The sequence below is a fragment of the Rattus norvegicus genome, chromosome 4 (assembly GCF_036323735.1).
Source record: "Rattus norvegicus strain BN/NHsdMcwi chromosome 4, GRCr8, whole genome shotgun sequence".
Taxonomy (NCBI): Eukaryota; Metazoa; Chordata; class Mammalia; order Rodentia; family Muridae; genus Rattus; species Rattus norvegicus.
Genome location: NC_086022.1, coordinates 7,941,420 through 7,962,153, shown reverse-complemented (window position 1 = coordinate 7,962,153; position 20,734 = coordinate 7,941,420). Strand labels below are relative to the sequence as shown.

The 20,734-nt window shown below is 51.2% G+C and overlaps 1 protein-coding gene across 1 annotated transcript; it reads left to right on the top strand.

Annotated features, from left to right (window-relative positions):
* Window positions 1–1,360: 1,360 nt before the first annotated feature.
* On the top strand, window positions 1,361–7,201 carry En2 (engrailed homeobox 2). Its single transcript, NM_001109214.1, has 2 exons — window positions 1,361–2,062; window positions 5,191–7,201. The coding sequence occupies exons 1-2, from the start codon at window positions 1,408–1,410 to the stop codon at window positions 5,505–5,507; spliced, it is 972 nt and encodes a 323-aa protein (NP_001102684.1). The 5' UTR covers window positions 1,361–1,407; the 3' UTR covers window positions 5,508–7,201.
* The last annotated feature ends 13,533 nt before the right edge of the window (window positions 7,202–20,734 follow it).

Genomic DNA, 20,734 nt, shown 5'->3' with positions numbered 1-20,734 from the left:
CTGCAGGAGTACTATGCTCTTGCCTGGAGATTAGGACTGCAGGCTGCCAGGGAACCAAAGTCAACTGTAAGTGACAATTTTCCTCTCCACCAACAAGGAAAGCGGGTCGCAAACCTCCCTTTGTATCTCGGCAGCTCATTTAATCTTATTTATGCATTTTGTGCAAGGAATTGTGGGATCTCGCCCTACCGTAAACAATATGGGAATGTTAAAAAAATAATGATCTTTCGGCGCGTGTCCACTTATGTGTAGCAGTGACCTGGCGGGACTGTCGCAAGCTTCCTCAGTTTCTCTAACAGAGAGAAGATGGGAGAAGCGCGAGTGAGCACAACTGACTCGGCGGCAGATCTGGCTGGGTTACCGGCTCCCGCGTCGGGAGCCCTGAACAGGGCCGCTTTAAGGGGGTAAGGGGAGGCGGAGGAGGGGGAGGGGCGGCAGGCGGTTCCTGTCACCAAGCTGCCGCCGGCGCGTCACGTGGATGCGCGGCGCGGCGGCCATTGGCCCGAGGCACGTGTCCAGGAGACCGGCCTGCGACGTCACTTGAGGGGGCTCTGTTAAAAATAAGAACAAAAATCCAGAGTGAAAGTGTCTCAGGTTGCGCTAAGTGGCCTGAAATTTTCCCGAGCCCGCGCGAAAGCGAAGGCGGCGAGGGCGCGCGGACCGGGAGGGAGGGAGCGCGGGAGGCCCTGCCCGGCCCGGCCTCCCGCCCCCCACCCATGCGTCTCTGGCCGCGAGGCTACGCGGGGCTCAGCGGGGGCGCAGGCGCTCGCCCGTGGGGCGCCCCGGCCCGCATCGGGGCGGCGGCCTGGCGCGGGGAGCCCCGGGGCGGGCAGAGCGCAGCGCGGGCCCACGGGCTTCCATGTGCGTGCTGGCGCCTGCGTGCGTGCTGAGAGCCCGCGCCCCTCAGCCTCGAGGGTCGGCCGGGACCGGCGGGTGGCGACGGCCGAGCGGTGGCTGCCCAAGCGGGTCCGAGCGGCGGTGAGCGCGGACGGCGCGCTGCCTGCATGAGCTCGGCGGTGGCCGAGGCGGCCGCGCAGGAGCCCGAGGCTGCTGGCCACCAAGAGGAGCGCGGAGCCGCACGGGCGTCCCGGGTCCCCGGCTGAGTGCGGTGACCATCTAGAGCCGGGTGCGTCTCCAAGACCAGGACCAGCCTCGGTTGAATCGCCCCGCGTCCCGGCCCACCCGGAGACTGGTGATTTGCTAACGCACTCCGTGGATCCGAACGTGGCTTGGCTCCGAGCACGCCCGGCGACCTGTAGGACTCCAGCCCTGGCCACTGTCGCCGCTCGCGCGCTCGGAGGACTCGGCTGGGTAGGGGCGCGCGGGGCTCGCTGTGTGCCACCGATCGGCCGGAGGTCGCTTTGGAGGTGGGCCGGTGAAGAGGCGGTTTGGGATTTTCTGTAAAGCATGGAGGAGAAGGATTCCAAGTCCAGCGAGACGGCGGCGGAGGCGCAGCGGCAGCCGGAACCCAGCCCCGGCGGCGGCTCCGGAGGCGGCAGCAGCCCGAGCGACTCGGACACCGGCCGCCGGCGTGCTCTGATGTTGCCCGCGGTCCTGCAGGCGCCAGGCAACCACCAGCATCCGCATCGCATCACCAACTTCTTCATCGATAACATCCTACGACCGGAGTTCGGCCGCCGAAAGGATGCGGGGACTTGCTGTGCCGGCGCGGGCGGAGCCAGGGGAGGCGAAGGCGGCGCTGGCAGTACGGAGGGAGGCGGCGGCGCAGACGGAGCCGAGCAGATCCTGGGCGCCAGGGAGTCCCGACCGAACCCTGCGTGCGCACCCAGTGCAGGAGGGCCGCTCTCCGGTGCCTCCGGCGACCCTGCGGCCGATGGAGAAGGCGGCTCCAAGACGCTGTCGCTGCACGGTGGTGCTAAAAAACCCGGAGACCCGGGGGGTTCCTTGGATGGAGCGCTCAAGGCCCGGGGCTTGGGCGGAGGTGACCTGTCGGTGAGCTCCGACTCGGACAGCTCTCAAGCCAGCGCCACCCTGGGCGCGCAGCCCATGCTCTGGCCGGCTTGGGTCTACTGCACACGTTACTCTGACCGGCCTTCTTCAGGTGAGCCCATGGGACCCAGCCCGCCAAGGGGAGGCCCGCGGGGCTAGGGAGGGCGCTTCCCAGTGAACTTACACCGAGGAAAAGAATCTCATTTTCTCTTGCATATGCGCACGCACTCACGCACACAAACACACACACACACACACACACACACACACACACACACACACACACGACACACACTCCTCACCAAAGCAGCACAAAGCAGCAGCCAGGCAGTTGGAAGGACATACAGACCCTAGGACAGTAAAAAAGACATCTCAGTCTCTCTCTTCATCTCTCTCACGGTATCTCTCACGCCTCTCTCTCTCTCTCTCTCTCTCTCTCTCTCTCTCTCTCTCTCTCTCTCTCTCTCCTGGACCCTGTAAACTCTCTGCTATCCTCAGGCCCATAGTCGCCCAGAACAACTCTGGGTGCTCTTCTACTCCATTCTTGGCCTGATGTGACCGCTGCGAAGGAGCAGAGGAAAAACTACGCGAAAACTGGGCACCCTTTCCTTTTTGCCAGTTTATCTAAGGAATCCTGTAGTACCTACCATCCTTACGAGCGCGCGCGCGCGGCTTGGAGAAGGTGCAAATATCTCAGAGCCTCCTTTACTCAGGCAGAAAGAACCTTTATGGGTTTTATGGTGCTAGCAAGAGTGAGAAGGAGACAGCTTCCAGAAGGGGTGTGAGGTTTCGGGCAAATTTTGTCCATTTGTTTATAATTTTTAAGACCGTGTAGAAACGACAAGCTGCGTTAGACGCGGGCCTGTGGTTAGAAAGCGAAGCGCCATTAGCAATGGGTTTCATTTGTCTGGGATCTGAGTGAGCTGAGCCAGGCAGGCCCCGCTCACCCCCAATCCTCAGCTCTTCTGCGGGGCGTCCTTTAGCAACACTACGGGTGTTCAGAGCAAGACTGAGTCCCTCTTGGCTGCCTTCTTGCACCACCCTGTGTGTGTCTACTGAAATCTAGTTTTTTGCTGCTAGACCCGAAATTGCTCTATTGTTCTCGCCTCCCTCCTTTGTTAATATTTAATTAACATATAGGCTCACAAAGCCGACTGGCCTTGAGTCGCGCTTGGCTTTGTGAGGCGCCGGAGAGTGAGTACTGGCCTCGCCAAGCCCTGGCGGCCCGGGAATCCTGCCGGATGGCCCGCGTAGTTCGCCTCGCAGCTTCCCTAGGCTTAACGAAATTCCTTTCCTGCCTGTAAGTAAGGTTTTTTTTTCCTGGGCATTTAAGAAAGAATGTAGAGGCAGAGGGTACTTGCCGAGATTTGGTTCTGTTTCCCCTAAGTCCCATAAGTGTTTGCCTTTTAAAAGAGAATTCACAGGAAGAGGAACCGAAAGTATGGTTTTCAGATATTCTTTCTCAGAAATAGGAGTTTGCGGAGGCTGGGATGTGTGTTGCAGAACGCGAACCCCAGGGTGGAGGAAACTAGAGGACAGAGCCCTCTTTCTTCCCGTGAAAGGAACGAGGAGAGTTTGAGATCCGCTCCGGAAGTGGGGAGGGAGGTCAGGTTTGAGCAGTCCAGGCCTCTCCCGTGGTCTCACCCTCTTGTACTAGTATCTTCCGAGGGTCCCAGGTTCGGCCCGTGACTCTAGAAGCCTCAGTGGCCGGGTGTAAGCCAGGTCCAAGGGTGCGCTTTCATACTCAGCATGGATGTGAAGGTTACTGACTGTATGGTGTGTGTGTGTGTGTGTGTGTGTGTGTGTGTGTGTGTGTGTGTGTGTGTGATCATGGGTACACCTGAAACGCCGAGGGTTGGATTTGCACCGCCCTGGATGTCCTCTGTGTGCTCAAAGACCCTACTGGGTTTGCCCTTCGGTAAGAGTGCCGGGATCCGCTTGGCTGGAGGCGAGGGAATCCTCACCCGCCACAGCCCTGCTAGCTGCCCCTGAAGCCAGAGTGGGCACCGCACTGAGTGAGTAGCGGATGGAGGAGTCTGGGCCGCACTGCCAGTTTCCTCCACCATCCCCACAACGCAAGACCGCGCATTCGGTCCTGGCCCTGAAGGGGGATGGTCCGACCCTCTCCAGCCTCTTCCGCTTCTAGCGGAAGGGACCTCGATGGAGGGGCCGCATAATGTCTCCAAAGTTGATTCACACTCCTTGCACAGAGAAAGACCCAGAAAGAAGGTCTCAGGTTTTAGCCGGTGGCCTGGCTGGCTTTTCCCGCGGCCTATGAACCTTGTGACCCCGACAAAGAGACCCTCTATCCCAAGACTCCTACCACTTTACCCTTCGAAAGCTCGGTCCGGGGACCGACCACGCCACCCACCACACTTGCCCCAAACACTGACCACTCCGTAGGCAGAAGAGGGAGGGACCAAAAGAGGAACCCATTGTGAGGAAGCTGTCGGGTGGCTCACACTTTACGTTCTTGCCCAAGGTCAGTTGGGTAGCCTGCTTCTGATGAGGCAGCCCCAGGTCTGGGGTGGAAAGTGAGAGGGATAGGCCACCGAGGTCAGCACTCCATAACCCTGAGGAGCCAGGTCCCTCTCCTGGACCGAAGGACGAAGGGGGAGTTAGCAGCGGCTCAGTAAAGCATAGCGCCATTGAAGTCTTTCAACAAAACAATAAAGTTGGGCTCACCAGGCCTCACACAGGAGGGGACTCAGGTGATAGCTCAGCCCTGGTCCCTCCTGAGAACTTTATTGCCTTTGGCGTCCTGTTGGGGTTTTGAGGGAAGGGAACAGGATTCCCCCTGACTGACTAGCCTACTCTTTTCTTCAGTCTTACCCCATCTCCTCTCACCTGTCTCTCACTCCTTTTGCTAGGATAGACTTAGAAAGAGAGAAGGAAAAAACAAATGCAAACAAGGCCAGAAAGTTTTTGGTTGCACGTTCCTTCAGCTCGCTTTTATTAGGATCTCCCACTTTGTGATGGGCCTTTTAGCTAAATCCGCCAATCCACCTCATTTTCACAACCCCCATTTCCTTCTGGTCAGTGGGCACATGCCCAGCCTCAAGCTTCTATCACCCCACCCCACCCCCAACTCCCAGCGCAAGCTCTTCCACCTGTGTGGCCGTGGGTAGGTCATTTTCCCTCTGGGGTCTCTGCAGTCTGAGCTTGGATGAGTGCGTTGTGGGTAAGCAGGTAGACTCCAGCAGCCAGTAACCTCTGCCCTCTCTCCTCCATGCCAACCAGGCCCCAGGTCTCGAAAACCAAAGAAGAAGAACCCGAACAAAGAGGACAAGAGGCCGCGCACCGCCTTCACTGCTGAGCAGCTGCAGAGGCTCAAAGCTGAGTTTCAGACCAACAGGTACCTGACGGAGCAGAGGCGCCAAAGTCTTGCGCAGGAGCTCAGCCTCAACGAGTCCCAGATCAAGATCTGGTTCCAGAACAAGCGGGCCAAAATCAAGAAAGCCACGGGCAACAAGAACACTTTGGCGGTGCACCTCATGGCGCAGGGCCTGTACAACCATTCCACCACCGCCAAGGAGGGCAAGTCGGACAGCGAGTAGGGCGAGCAGGGCGGGCGGGCCGACCGGCCAGGTCTTAGGACCGCGCAAAACAATGCAATAATTTAAAAAACCGTGAACAAAGGGCCAGTGTATAAAGATTATACCAGCATTATCTGTGAAAAACCCGTGTATTAGCTATGGTTCTACAATAATCTATGTACATATAATTTACAGATGGTGTATAATCCAAAAAAACTGACTATAAAATATTTTTGAGGTTTTTTTTGTGCTTAAGAGGTTATGCTAATTTGTTATTATTTTTCTGCAAAGGGGGCTGTTTCTTTTCTTTTTCTTTTCCCCCTTGTTTAATCTCCTAAGCTCCACTTTGGGACATTGGACACCCTCCCCCCCCCCCGAAAGAAAAAAAATTAAAACAACTTGCTGAAGTCCAAAGATTTTTATTGCTGCATTTCACAGGACTGTGAACCAATAAATAGCTCCTATTTGGTCTGTGGGCTCTGCCGCTTGCTTTGTGCTGGCTCGGACAGCGCTGTAGGAAGCGCCAGCGTGGTGATGGAGAGCTCTGGTGGGGAGAGAGGGCACAGTTCTTTTGCTGAGGTCTGAGGAAGTCCATTCAGGCCATCGATCCTCCCAGCCCCTCTCCACTTCTGCCTCCTACTGCCTCACTTCCCAACCACCGCAGAGGCCCTTGCTGGCAGCCACCGAGTGTCTGCGTCTGTGTCTATGACCCCTGTCCCCGCCACAGTCCCGTAGCGACTGCCAGCGCCAACTCTCCCGCGGCTGTGGGCAGGCAGCGCTTGGGGCCTGGGGAGCAGTGCGAGTGTACCCTGAAGGCTTGAAGGCTGCTAGGACAGCTCGCCCTGATCCAAAAGCCCCCGCCGAGGTGGGTCTTGGGGCCTGGCAGAGCAAGTTGGCATCGTCTTCCCTTTCCTTTTCTTCCTCTTTTTTTCTTTTTCACTTATTTTTGAATGGTACATACATGTTTGTGTACATACTTGTGTATGCATGTGCACGCACACCCCAGGCCTGTGTGAAGCTGGGGTTCTGGAGCTCGAAGCTACCTTGACTTTCAAAGGAACTCGAATCCTCCTGAATCTAAAGGACATGTGTAAATAATCATTTCTTATCACGTTTTGTCTTTTTTGTTTTTTTAAAGAAAATATACATTTTATTTTTGAAGGTGTGGTACTGTGTAAATTAAATATATTCAATATATTCCTCACCAAGTACATATATATATAAGCAAACACATTATATATAACTCCACAATGTCTTCTGTTTAGTGTATGGGAAAAAGGTGTCCAAATGTCCACCTGGGGCCAGCACAGTGGCAAGGGTGTTCTCAGCTGAGCTGAGCGTCAGGCTGCCTGCTGAGGACTGATGGTGGATTTCTCTCTTTGCCTTAAACCTCTTTATTTCACTGCGCCAACACTTTCTCTTTGTACATATTCGTGCCAACCTTCTGAAAAGGAAGCTATAAAAACAGAAGTTGTAATTTAAGAGTGTGAATAACCATCTTCTGCTTGGGGATCGGTGAAACACATGCCTTTTAGCAGGAAGCAAATCTGTCCTTTTTTAAGTTTATAAAATGTGCATTTTACAGTATCAAATATTTATAATCTTATTTGAAATGGATGAATGTTCCCTACTTACAACTGTGGTTATCAAAATTGTGACCATTCCAACCTGTGCATTTTTGTGTGTTTAAATTCCTGAAAGTTACACTAAATAAAAAGAAACGACTCTTTATTATGAAATGTTGGGGATGGAAGGTAGACTTTGTCCATGTCTGTGGCTGAGTTGATCTCCTGGGTGCTGTACCTACCCTTGAAACAAGAAACAAAACGATATTGTTTCTTTTAAATAACAACCTTTGCCTACTTAACGTGTAAGCTCAGAATGGAGGACAGAGGGATGATTTAAAACATGCTGCTTCTGTTCACTGAACTATCTCAATGTTTGAAATCTAACAGGCCTCCCCAACCCCTCCCCACTGCCCATAAATGCTGGATGAAAGTGCTCATTGATGAGCTCAGTGGAAGGACTTGTGGTCCTCAGGAGATGTTCTCTTCCCCTAAATGCTATTTTTTGTTTCTCCCACTTCCAATCCCCAAAGCAAAGGACCAAACTCTGCAGGATTCAGGGGAAGGGAGCTCTAAAGTAGCTGAATCTAAGGCAGTTCATGAAGGAAAGAAAATAGTTTTGTTTGTTTGTGTGTGTGTTGCCCTCCCAGGAAGAGAAATTCAGTGTCGAGGATTGTCTGTTGCCAAGGGCGACCTTCTAGGACGTCTCAGTACAGGCTAGGCCAGCAGATAGATGCTGGGCCAATGCTCCTGCCAGGTAGGAGATCAGCAAGGAAGAGAATTGGACCCACTTTGAGGGCACCAAAACCTCTGTTCCCCAGGAGTGTGGCAGGGTCATCATGGGGGTCAGGTTGACACAGTTCCTTCCTCAAGACCCCATCTCTGAAGGTTTAGCTTCCTTCAAAACACTGTCACAGTTTACATTTTTCTGTTGGCCTCTCCTGTTTTTTTAATAAAAGCATAGCAACACCCATCCTTTTTTCAAACTGTACCGCGGGTAGAGAGAAGGGGTACAGTTCTTCAAGATAATGAAATCCTGAGTTCCACAGGCAGTTGAGCAGACACCCCTGACAATAATGCTGGGTTTTCAGGTTATCCGTATTGTCTGTGATAGGGCCCGGAACTAGAAGGGCCTTTAGATCCTTGCTGTTCTTGGTTACTCTTGGCTCCTGTCTGTATTACCTTTTTCTTCTTCAAAGGCAAGTAAGTGGAGCTGGTAACTTACACGGGAGCTTTGGCTGTGCTCAACTTGCTCTCTCGTCTGGGGTCTGGGGCGAGCAGAAAAATACTTCCCACTAACTGGGAAAGCAAGGCACCTTTGGGGCTACTGCAAATCCTCCAATTCTAACCCTGCCTCTGCAGTGCGGTGTGCTTTGGAGATGGGTGGGGAGCCCTGCCACTGGGCCCTGGCTAGAAAGCCACCCCGTAGGAGATGGGAATCCCAAGTAGGAAGGGAAATTTCCTCTGTGGAGAAATCCTTGCTTTTTGACTCTCAATCGCTCTTGCCCAATAGCCTGGGTATGTGTCTGCCTCCCCCAAGCTGAGCTCATTCTATAGTTCTCCACAACCCACTGAAACTTGGGGAGAACCTGACAATCCAACCAGGGATAGCTGTGACCTTCAGTTGGCCCCAGCAATGGAGTGGACTGAGAAAGTGCAGCTGGGCTGGCACCAATCAGGTGCTCTTACCTGGTCTGACAATAGCGCTCATAAGAGTAGGATCTGGGGGCCTATACTGTCTCCAAACCTGGGGTAGGGGGTGGGGTGGGGTCAACTCCAACCAAAGGCTGTCCAATGTGGACTTGGATAGTGCTTCCTTTGGAGACTCCCGGGTGACACCCAGCTTGATCTCACAAACTTGATTTCACAAAGTTTGGTTTGTGGGTTTTGTTTTCCCTTGAGTGGACAGGACTAATGGAGGAGGATGTGGGCTGCTTGGCACTGGTATATCTGGTACACAAACACCCAGGCCCTAGGTATGTAAGTGTTCCTGCCTGCCCCAGGTCAGCCTGGAATTTGTTGGCAGCTAAAAGTCATCCTGTCTCCCGACCCCCCCCCCCGACCCCCTCCCCCGCTTTAATGTCCGACCTCCCTTTTTGCCCGGGTCCTTCCCCCCCCCCCCCCCCCGAGAGCCCCTAGGAAGAGTCCCGGCTCCACCGAAAACGACAGCCTGCCACTGGAAGCCGCTGTGACTTCGAGGTTGATAAGGACTGATGTAGACACAGGACTGTGGCACCACCCCTGAAGGAAAAGACTGCGTGAGTAGGCAGAAATCACCTCCCAAGACTGATCTACTTCCATCCCGGGGCTCCCCACGCAGGGCCTCGGGGTTGGGAACTCCTTCTTTGCGCCTTGGTTCCATCCCTGCGGAGGGCTAGGCTGTATCTATGCCTGGAACTAGTGAGGCGGGGTGAGCCTCAGAGGGGTGTAGCTTGAGGTCCCTAGGACTTAAGGGTAGCAAGGGGCACAGCAGGGAGTGCTGGTGTGCGCGTTCGCAAGTAAAGCCCTTAACATCTCACAGCTGCAAGGCTGGAACCCTGAGACGACCATGCCTGTTTTTATTAATAACCTCAAATACCTCATTATGCGTATGCTGCCTGCCCATAGAAAAGAAAAGGGCATTCTTGAAATCACCGGAAATGTAATAATATTCATTAAAGTAATTCCTAATTATATGATTTAATCAAGCGTGGTGAGCCTGCACTTTGCTGTTGTCTGAAAGAAAAACGAAGGATGGTGTCATTATTGGTGGTGATGGTACGGGCCTCATCCTGGCCGCCAGTAAAACTGCCAGCTCCTCAGCAGAGGTCCAGTCCTCTCGGAAGGATTTAAGGGCACTCCACCCCCACCCCAAGCAAGGTTCCTCGGGAAGGACTGCATAGCTGCAAGGACCCGGTAAGGCTCAGGCCTGGTCCCAAGCAAAGCCGAGCTACTCCCAACGAAGGGCAGAACTTTCTTTTGGCCCTAGGGACCATCTGTGCTCCCAGGAGAACACCGGGGAAGCTTTCTGGGAAAGCAGAACTTCGGGTCCCGCCCCCTCCAGGGTTGAGTCCCGGGCAGCGCCTGGAGCAGAAACAAAGAGTAGCCGAGAGAAAACTGCCTCCCGGCTGGCTTTTTACCCCCAGAGCCTGGAAAGCGTCCCAGAGAGGCCTTTCCCACCCCCAAGACACAGAGAAGAGAAGAGCCGAAGGCCTAGTGGCCTGCGTGTCTGTGCCTCACGCCACTTGTTCTTTGGAGAGAGGTTTCAATGGGCAGCTCAGGCAGAAAGGGTTAGGTCCCACCCAGCCTTGGGTCCTCTGTGGGGTTGAGGAATGGTGGCGGTCACTATTTGCAGGACTGTCTGGGGGAAGAAAAACAGACACGGCACTGCTTGCTGCTTGACTCATCTGTCCTGACCTGAAACTTGGCCGCGCGGTCCGGCGCGTTGCCTGCGGAAGGGGCCGGCTTTTCCCCTTTCTGCTGGCGCTTTGGGGTTCTTGCCTCCCGCCAAGTCCTTTGTCTGGAAGGGGGCTGTCAGGCTCTGTCATCTTGGCTTGCCCTCCTCCCTTTTCCAACCTCTACCCCCTCCACTAACTTCCTTTTCTCTTTTCTCTCCTCCTTGGATGGGTAGTCACAGGCCCCAGCTGCAGTGCAAGGAGCTGTCTCTCCCTCCGGATGAGCCCTCCTGCTTCTCCGCGGGTCGCTAGGACACCCCTTGGTGCCCTGGGGTCTTGCTTCTGAGCTTCTCCTTTAGACTAAAACTTGTCTTGTGGGTTTGGAGAGCTTGGCTCTCCATTCTCAACAACAGTAATACACCAAATTAAGGATGGAGTTTCATTATATCCAGGCAATAAGAGAAAGGGCACAATTACGAGCTTTTTGTGAAATTCTGCGCCTGAACCACCCCGCTATTACTATTGCAGCAAAATGCAAAAAAATTGCATCCTCCAATTTTTATTGCAGCAAAATGACATCATTCGGCATCTTAACCAGTTTTCCATGTATATTTTGTGTGGTGATAATAAACACACTTGCAAATACCCACAATGCTGTGCAGCCATCATCACTGCCCATCTCCAGAACTCACCTGGCAAAAAGGGAACCAGTCCTTGTCTCACTCCCCACTTTCCTTCCCCTTCTCACTCTCTCCTCCCCTTCAGTCTCTGTTCCACTGCTGTCAGAGCACCTTGAAAGTAAGGCATCCCTCATACTTCAGCCTCCTGGCAGCTTCCAGGGCTAAAACCTCTAGGTGAGAGTTGAAAACTTCCACTCACCCCAGTTGTGCTTGCTTGTTCATATAGGGATAGATTGGAGCCTACAACCACACCAAAACAAACAAACCCATAAGGCTTGCTCCTACATGTGCCCCGGGGACCACTTGGTTTTGTTGTTTATGCAAATACTTCTATCATGTCCCTAGCTTTATAAGGAAGGTGGGTCTATGGAAAGCAACAGAGTTTTTGTTTTTTTGTTTGTTTGTTTGTTTGTTTGTTTTTCTTCTTTTTTTTTTTTTTCCGGAGCTGGGGACTGAACCCAGGGCCTTTCAGTTGCTAGGCAAGCGCTCTACCACTGAGCTAAATCCCCAACCCCCAGAGTTTGGTTTTATTGTGACTTTGTTGTTGCTGTTTTAAAGTTAGAGACCAAGTAAATATGTGTGTGTGTCCGTGTGTGTTGCACATGTGTATACATGCATGTTATCTATGCCTGTGCTCTGCCACTGAGCTATACCTCTATCCCCAAGTTTTGACAGCAGATAGCCCTGTGTTCAAATCCCAGCACTGATGCTCACTTTCTGAGCTAGAGTGTTATAGACTCCCTGGGAGTGGAGTCATTCTTTCTCAAACAGAAAGAACATCTACCTAATGGGTTCCCTGCGAGGGCTTTTTGTGAGCTAACAGCACAAAGGCCTGGTGCTGAATAGACTCCGGGAGCAGGAGGCTTACCCTGTTCTGCGGGCCAGTCCCCAGCCTTGCTCACAGCTGCGCCCATCCAGCGCAGGTGCCTTGGTGCTTCAGTCACCCATGTTTTCCTTGCTTTTGCTAACCAATGCGGTGTCTGTGCAGACATTGAGACAAAACTGGAGAAAGGATGATAGAAGATACAACAGTTAGGAGAGACATGTTTGAGGATCGTCTGATCTGTTCACAGAGGGAGGGGCAGAAAGGGGGGAAGGAGGAAGAGGAGAGGGGGAGGAAAGGGAGAAAAGAAAAAAGAAATTGGAAAGAAAAGCCCACTGGTCATAGAAAGTGGGACAGTGACAGAAAGTAGGGGATATGGCAGGACTTTCTAGAACTTCCTGAAAATATTTCTTCCACACACTTTGGGAAACTGCTATTTCTTTTCTTTTCTTTTTTTAAAATAGAGTATGCTCTCCCTTCTGGGTGTTATTATTTTTGAGCCAGGGCTTCAGCTATCCCAGGCTGTCCTCACAATCCCTATATAGTCAATGATGACTTTGACCATTTGATCCTCCTGCCTCTGTTTCCCAGAGTTAGAGTCAGGACTACCAGGGCCAGGTTATTTGGTGCTGGGTATGGAACCCAGGGCTCCTGAATGTTGAGTAAGCGGGGCCTCTTGAGCTATAATCCATTCCCTATTCTAGGTTTTTGTTTTGTTGTTTTTGGTTGGTGAGTGAACCAACGGTCTCCCTAGCATTCTAAGAACCTCCACCCATTTAGCACACATTACCCCTATTTCAGCATACACATTCCCAACACACACACACACACACACACACACACACACACACACACACACACACACTGGTCTTCTTGACTTCAGAAAAGGTAAGGCATTCTACTTTGGGCTTTTGTAACAAACATATACCTTTTTCATGCACCTTGCTTTATGATCCAAATGACATTTTCTGCCTTGAATAGAGGTTGCTATGGTAATGAGGCCAACCTCACCCCAAACACAGAAAAGAGAACCTCCCATCCCCAGGTCTCAAACCAAGATTCCTGACTGAAGGTCACCCTAGCCCATACTTGTGGGTGGTAGTCTGAGCACACCCCTTGCATCAAGCCAATCCACCACCGTGTGCCTCTTCCCACAAGAACGAACGGGCATTCTTATGATGAGCGAAGGCTCTAACTAACCCTTTTCAATTAATTGATGTTCCTATAGCTAAACGCATAACAGGCTTTGATTACATGCTAACTAGAATGAAGCATAATCCTGAGTTAATTATGTGGAGATAATTTTATAATGATATCATTCTGTTTAAGAAGCAATGTGTTGTTAACTTCCAATTTTAACAGGAGTGACTACTCAAAAGAAAATAAACTTAAGCCCACAGCTGTCAAAGACCTCTCTAGCTGTGCCTTGACCAAAAACAAGCAGTGGTCACCGGTGAGAGAGAGAAGGTAGAAGTCACTCCCCCAAGGAACCAAGGAAGAAGCTTGTCTGAGAATACTGCTTCCCAGCGCTTACACTGCCTTCTCTTCTATTTTCAGCAGCTTGGATGTGCAAGCGATGTCCAAGGGGATGTTGGTTCTTGGGCGAATACCAGGTCTTTGAAGCACTCCAATGGGGTATCAGTGGGATCTGAACATGGACTGCAGGTCAGAGCCCAGGCGCCACATAGATGAACCATCTCCATTTCTTGCGGAAAGTGGCTGCCACAGACTGTTAGGCCAGGCGTGAATGGCGTGGTATTACCTGAGATGTCCATCTGTCCTACTTCCCACCCTTCAGACATACTGGAAGAGGCTTTGGGTTGTATTGGAGGAAGGTGACTATATTTAGTGTCATCCTCGGGTGACTTTGGTCTTCCTCTGAAAGGCTGACCTTTCCAAGCAGTTCTGAGGATGTGAACTAAACTGCCACAGTATGGTAGGTGTGGTCACTTGTGAGTGAGAGACCTTGGAGAGCACTCCCTGGGAGAGTTATTTCAGCTCAAGGCATAGTCCAGTACTACCCTGTTCCCCAGGGCTAAGCTGCTCATCTATATTTCTACTCTGGCAGCTCCCCAGGTTTGGAGTGAGAGAGATGGGGACGGGGAGGGGAAGGGGGAAGATAGGGGAGGGAGAGAGAAAGAGAGCCTGGCTTAGCTGTAATGTTCTGAGTTTTCTTTCAAGGTGATCAAAGACCAATTAAACTCAAGACTTTTTCTTTATTCTTTCCTTACATTTCCTAACCGTGGAGTAGCTGGGTTCATCATGTGTGTAGAGAGAGTTAATGCAGAGGTAGGAGTGCCATGCAGAGATGAGAGTAGCTTGTTGAGGGGAAAAAGTAATGCCAACCCACAGGAGTCACAGGCCCAAGCAGCTATACCTTGCACCCGAGGCCCTTATGCATGGTTCCAGAGAAGCGGCATGGTACCCACCGCCTGGGCTTGGTAGGAGTCTCACACACCCTTCCATACAGGTACGAACAGTTATGGGGCCGACGCTTTCACTCCCTGAGGATTTGTAACTTCCCCACCCCATCCCAATGCCCTCCCTTCCCCCCACAGGGGTATTTTCATTCGCACTTTTTAAAGAAATGCTTCCTGGTCAAACTTGAATATGCAATGAGGTGCTGGAGCTTTGTGGCGGAAATATAATTAAACTGGTGAAAGACGTAAAAGATGAAGAATGGGGATGACATCAGACTGATTTCACACTTGGCAGTCCGATAGCTGGGCCGAGGCCGGGCTTGCCACGCAAGGCAGATCAAAGGGCTCTGCCACCACTGAAAAGGCAAAAGGAGACTTAAGTATGCTAATCCCCAGGACAAATATATTTTAATCTTGTTAGAATACAAGTTAATGCTGCAGTGCAGTGGCTGAACTTGGTCAGGCAGTAGAGACCCATTTTTATTTTAGCTATGAATGAGGTGGAGCTCTTGGTTTTATTCATCAGTAATAAAAGTACATTTATAAACCGCATCTCTCTGGACTGTGTCACCCCCAGCTTAGGCTTTCCTGGCCAGAGGCTCGGTTCCTGGATCTCCTGGATAGGCCTAGTCCTTAAATGGGCTCCCCTCTCCACAGTCTTTCTGCACAGGGTCCTGACAGCTCAGCTCATTTGGTGGACGAGAAACAGGAAAACTCTGAAATTAATTAAAAGATCGTCCTAAGCCATCCGTTTCCCTTTAGGCCTGTGGTTTGACAACCAGACCAGTTCCTTCTCTCAGCTCTCACTTTAATTTTTACAACGTCAATTTTCATTACTATTAATTATTTGCTGGGCTCCAACTGTATATTTGGTGTGGCCTGATTAGCAAAAAGCTCTTAGGTTTAACCTCCCCGGATGGTGAGTGTGAAGGTCTGTGTGTGTGTGTGTGTGTGTGTGTGTGTGTGTGTGTGTGTGCATGTGTGTGTGCTTGTGTGTGCATACTCTCAGTCACACAAAAGAGGAAACAATCCCCTATAATGCTGTCCTTGAAATACAACTATGAGTAGACTACTGTACAGAGTATAAGTGTATCCAATAGCTTGTCTGTGAGACTGAGAGGGCTGCACTGCGGCTGAGCTGTGAGGTCATAGAAGGTTAAACTGCCCCGCAGAACCTGCCTGCTGAAGATTGCTAATGGCAGCCGTCTAAAAGGCAATTTCTGTCTCTCTGCTCCAGGGTGTGTTAGAATTCCATCCGCCTCAGGCAGAAACCTGGCTTTCCCTGTCTGGGAGCCTCTCCTCCCACAGCCCAGGGCAGTGGAATGGGAAAGTCTCCTGGACCTGCTGCAAAGAAGCTGTTTAGCTTCAGGGAGAGGTGTGTCCCCACCCAGGTGTCCCCAAAGCACAGCAGCACAGAACTACCTAAAAGCAGCGCAGGATTGCAGAATTCAAGGTGCTTGGGGAGGGATGCTTAAACTGACCAGCAAGCAGATATCTGAAAGAGGAAGCACAGTAGGTCTGTCTCCTCAACCCCTCAAGCAGTCTGTCACCTTTAAAGACTTCCTAATGCTTACTTCCTATGTCTGCTCCCCAAGCCAGGATTTCCAGACACTTTTTTTTTTTAAACATCTGGCTGATAGTTTTCTTGTTTGCTTGCCTTGCTGGGGTTGAAGCCAGAGCATCACACGTGCTATAAGTGCTCTCTCACTGAGTCACAGCCCAGCCTTCCTGTCTTAAATAGTTATGGTACCTAAAATGTACTGAGTTCCAAGGGGGCATCAAGGGGACTTATTTGGCTAGTTAATGTGCAGCTGCCTGTTGTGTGACATCACTCTTACACTCTGGCAGAGTAGCATGGAGTTGCTATGTCACCAGCAACATGCTTGGGCCTACCTATACTACATACATGAGTTCTGCCAGAGACACAGTCCCAGGTCGTCTGGAAGAATAGCCAGTGCTCCTAACTCTCCATTTAGCATCATCTTTCCATTTCCTGGGATAGTAAGAAAATGCAGGCCCAGGCAATGTTCCTGTGTGCCTGTCCAGGCGACGACTTTAAACATCTAGCCCTTGGTGGGTTTGCCAAGCTATGCCCTGTACAAGGCTGTATCCACCCCGATAAAGAAATGTGGTTTTCTGCTTTGCACTGAAATCCAAGTCACTTACCAAGGCTTGTCCCAGACTGCCCAGAGGAGGAGCTTCCTCTAATTTGCACAAAAACTATTCAGGGTGCCAGAGAAGCCTAGGCGACCAGTCAAGGAGGCCGAGAAGATTCAGGATCTGCACTGAACAGAAACAAGAGCCAGCGCCTTCACATCGAAGGCAAAACCAAAGCAAACTGTGATGGTGTTGAGAGACAGCTCAGGACTGCTTGCTGCTCCTGAAGAGAACCAGGGTGGCACCCAGCTCCAGGGAATCCCAGAGGCACTTCCGGTCTCTGTAGACACTGCACTCACCAGCACATACTCAGCCTCTCTGTCTGTCTGTCTCCCTCACTCACACACACATACGTAATCTTTAAAAATAAAGCTTAAAAATGATATGTCAGAAGTTGTCTGTTGACAGTTATTCTTTAAAGGTTTATTTATTTATTATATATAAATACGCTGTCGCTGTCTTCAGACACACCAGAAGAGGGCACTGGATCCCATTACAGATGGTTGTGAGCCACCATGTGGTTCCTGGGAATTGAACTCAGGACCTCTGGAAGAGCAGTCAGTGCTCTTAACTGCTGAGCCATCTCCCTAGCCTGACAGTTATGTTTTACAGAAAGAGTATATACCAATAAAATAGGGTAGGTGCAAAATTGTGTGTGTTTGTGTGTGTGTGCATTTTTCTCTTCTTCCTACCTCTCCTTTTTGAGATAGGTCTCATTTTGGAGCTCTGGCTGACATAGAACTTGCTGTGTAGACTAGGCCAAAACTCAGAAATCTTCCTGCCTTTGCCTCCTTAGTGCTGGGCTTAAAGCCTTGTGCTGTAAGTTCAGCTTCTTCCCTCTTCTGAGTAGGGTCTTTACCACAGGGCCCAGGCTGACCTTGGACTTAGGACTTTCCTGTCTCAGCCTCCTGAGTGCTGTGATTACAAGGGTGTACCACCATGCCCAGTTAGTTATGTGTGTATACATATCTACCTACACATATATGCACATATGCTCTTTATAACACACACACACACACACACACACACACACACACACACACACACACACACACAGACCCATATGCTTTTTATAGTATTGGGAGCTACAGGATACTATCCTGAGAGCAAAGAAGCCACCGTCTTTGTTAGAGCAGCTGTGCCCACATAGAAAAGCTCACCAGGGTCAACCTTGTTCACTGTAAACATCCTCACAGAGAAGGCGGTGTGGGGAGGTTCAGTAAACCCTCACCTGATATTCCTGCCATTCTTCTTTGCCATTCTGCCCTAGCCACACATGCCTCAGAGTTTAGGTCTCAGGAGGTGCTGGACTGGATGCAGGGGAAATGAACAGAAGAGACTCTGCCTCACAGCCCGAGGGAGCCATCTTCCATGATGGTGGAGCCTTTCTGGTGTCCTTGTTCATCAGCAACCCCTCACTACACCCTGTAATATCAGTAACCATATTGGTTCCCCAGGGGAGCTTGGGGGAATCATACTTTGGTCAGTCATCTCCTAGGGGAGGAATTCTAGAAATGTGGGGAGCAATTCCAGAGCATACAGTCCACACGGAGCTGAGCTCCAGCCCTGGAACTCCATTACCCCCTCCTTGCCTTCCCTTCTTGCTATGAAGCTTTTACTGTGGCAGCGCTTTCCCTCTGGGCTATGGACTTGCTCTGTCAGTGTCCTGTGAGCTGATATGCTGGCCTCATTTCTGTCCTCATTTACTCTCTGGTGCTGTGATGAGCACCATGACAGCTTGGGGAGAAGGGTTTACTTGGCTTACATGTCTGGTCACTGTCCATCACAGAGAGAAGTCAGGCAGGAACCGAGGCCAGGGAGAGGTGCTGCTTGCTGGCTTACTCCTCATGGCTTGCTCAGCCTGCTTTCTCAAACCACCCACAGCCATCTGCCCAGGAGCGGCACTTCCCACAGGGGGCTGGGCCCCACCATGTCAATCACTAATCAAGAAAACACCCCACAAACTTGCCTTTAGGTGATCTGATGGGGGCTATTCCTTGGTTAACATTTTGGTGGGTGTCAAGTTGACAAAAGACAAAAGCAAAACCAAAACCCTGAGCAGCACTACTGTGTTTTGGTGAGCAGTATAGGGTAGAAGGGGTGCTTGGGTGGCCCAGATGCCAGGAGGATTATTGTGACACACACTTTGGCCTGCCTGTACATAGGGCACACAGCTATTCTCATAAAGCTGAACACACACACACACACACACACACACACACACACACACACACACCACACCCTGGTGCTCAGCTCTGAGGGTATTGGGAAGTTACAAGCCTTCCTCTAAAACTCATTGTTTTTATACTTCTGATATTTGGGGGGTTTGAAATGATCACATGTCATGGTTATTTTTGCCATGAACACACTACAAATGTGGCTGCCTATGTGAGACTTGACATATACAAGAAAGACAGGACTGTAGGAGGGGACCTGGGTGAGAGTCAGAGGGAGCAAACAGGGTAATGGAGTGCATAGGAGTGCATGTGAAGACAATACATGTTATACATGTATGAAGGGGGTTGCATGGGAGACAACACACATTATTCGTGTGTGAAGAGGGGGTGCATGTGAGGACAATACATGCTATACATGTATGAAGAGGGGGTTTGTGTGAGGCAATACATGCTATACATGTATGAAGAGGGGTTCATGTGAGACAATACATGCTTATACATGTATGAAGAGATACATGCTATACATGAATGACAAGGACAGAATCTGAGATATTACGTGCTATACATACAAGAAGAAGAGGACAGAATTTGAAATATTAAAAATGACGAGAAATGATCACTGTGCTCTGGCCTCTATTTAAGGTCCCATGTAAGTCTGATGCTCGATATTTTGAATATTCTGATTTCCCTTAAACTCTCGGTTCTTAACGTTGGACAGTCACAAGAAGCCCCTGGCAGGTTTCCCGTCATCTTTGTCTGCGGAGGCGGTGGGTTCTCTGAGGATGACCTGTGAGTATGAGTTAGAGGTCTGTTAGGCCAGATGCTGGGCGTCTCAGCGGAAGGTCAGAGAGATCTGGACTGCCAGGGTCCTTCCGGTCACTTCAAGACAGAAAAGGCCTTTATCCTGCATGTCACCCAACCCAAAACTTTGAGGTTCCTTGGTTTCTTTGAAGTTCAGACTTGGAATGTAGGGCTGGTCTCCTTGTCACGTCATTGTGTGACTCCCCACCTCTCCTCACCCTGCTCCCAACCCTATGGCTTCATGTCTTCTCCTCTCCAGTGGGTTTTTCCCTTGGGTAGGACTTCTGGATCTTCAGTGCGTTCCCAGTGATGGATGCTAATGGCAGCTCCTTCTGAGGAGCTGGGGCTGGGACAAACGGCATTGTCAGGATGGGTTTTTTGCTCTGTGAGTCTTGCCTCAAGCTGGTCTCTCTTAGGACCAGAACTGATAGGGAGGTGACTTCTGTCTTCCCTCAGAGTAGCATTTTGTATCTAGTGACTGTTGTTCTTGGTGTGTTTGTGAGTAAGGTCTGCCTCTCCCCTCCACCAGCCCAACCCATGAACATGCACAATGGACAGCCCTCCTGAGACCTCAGTGAGTGGGCACGGTGATGCTCAACATGACTGCCACTCAAGATCCCCCTGATCTACATGGAACATGTCGCCCACAATGTGGTGCCCCACATGCCACCTCCTTTAGTAGAAGAAGGTGATCTGCAAGTGCCTTCGCTGGGATATTCATATTATCTAGGCCACACACTGGGCTTCAGAAATGCCAGAAGGACCTGTTGTCCAAGGCCTGGGCAGCAGGGAATAGCTGAAGCAGGACAGCTCCCTGGCACATGTCACCTGCGAGCTTACAGTTCACACACAGACCTAGTCTTGGATTCTAAGCATAGGTAATGTCTCCCCTGTGAGCAGGAAACTTTGGGAAAACCCACCTTACAGAGGAAGAGAAGACTGAGAGCTTCTGAGACATCTGCTGGGATACAGAAAGCCTCCCTCCTGCCCCTACCCCTTTGAAAGTCCTCTTCTTAAGAGGCATGTTAAAGGCACCCAGATGGTTGATGCAGATGGGCCTTAAGGACTCTGCAGCAGGGTGCTGTGGGCTGCACCCAGGATAAGGAGTGAGGTTGGTGGAGAACCACTAAGCCAGACTGGGTACCTTGAGTGCTGCTTCTCTGAGCTGGTGGTCAGCTATACAATGTGGTATGCAGAGGCCTGGTAGCTCACCCAGGGGCCTCTTTAAGCTAGAGACAAAGATACTTGAAG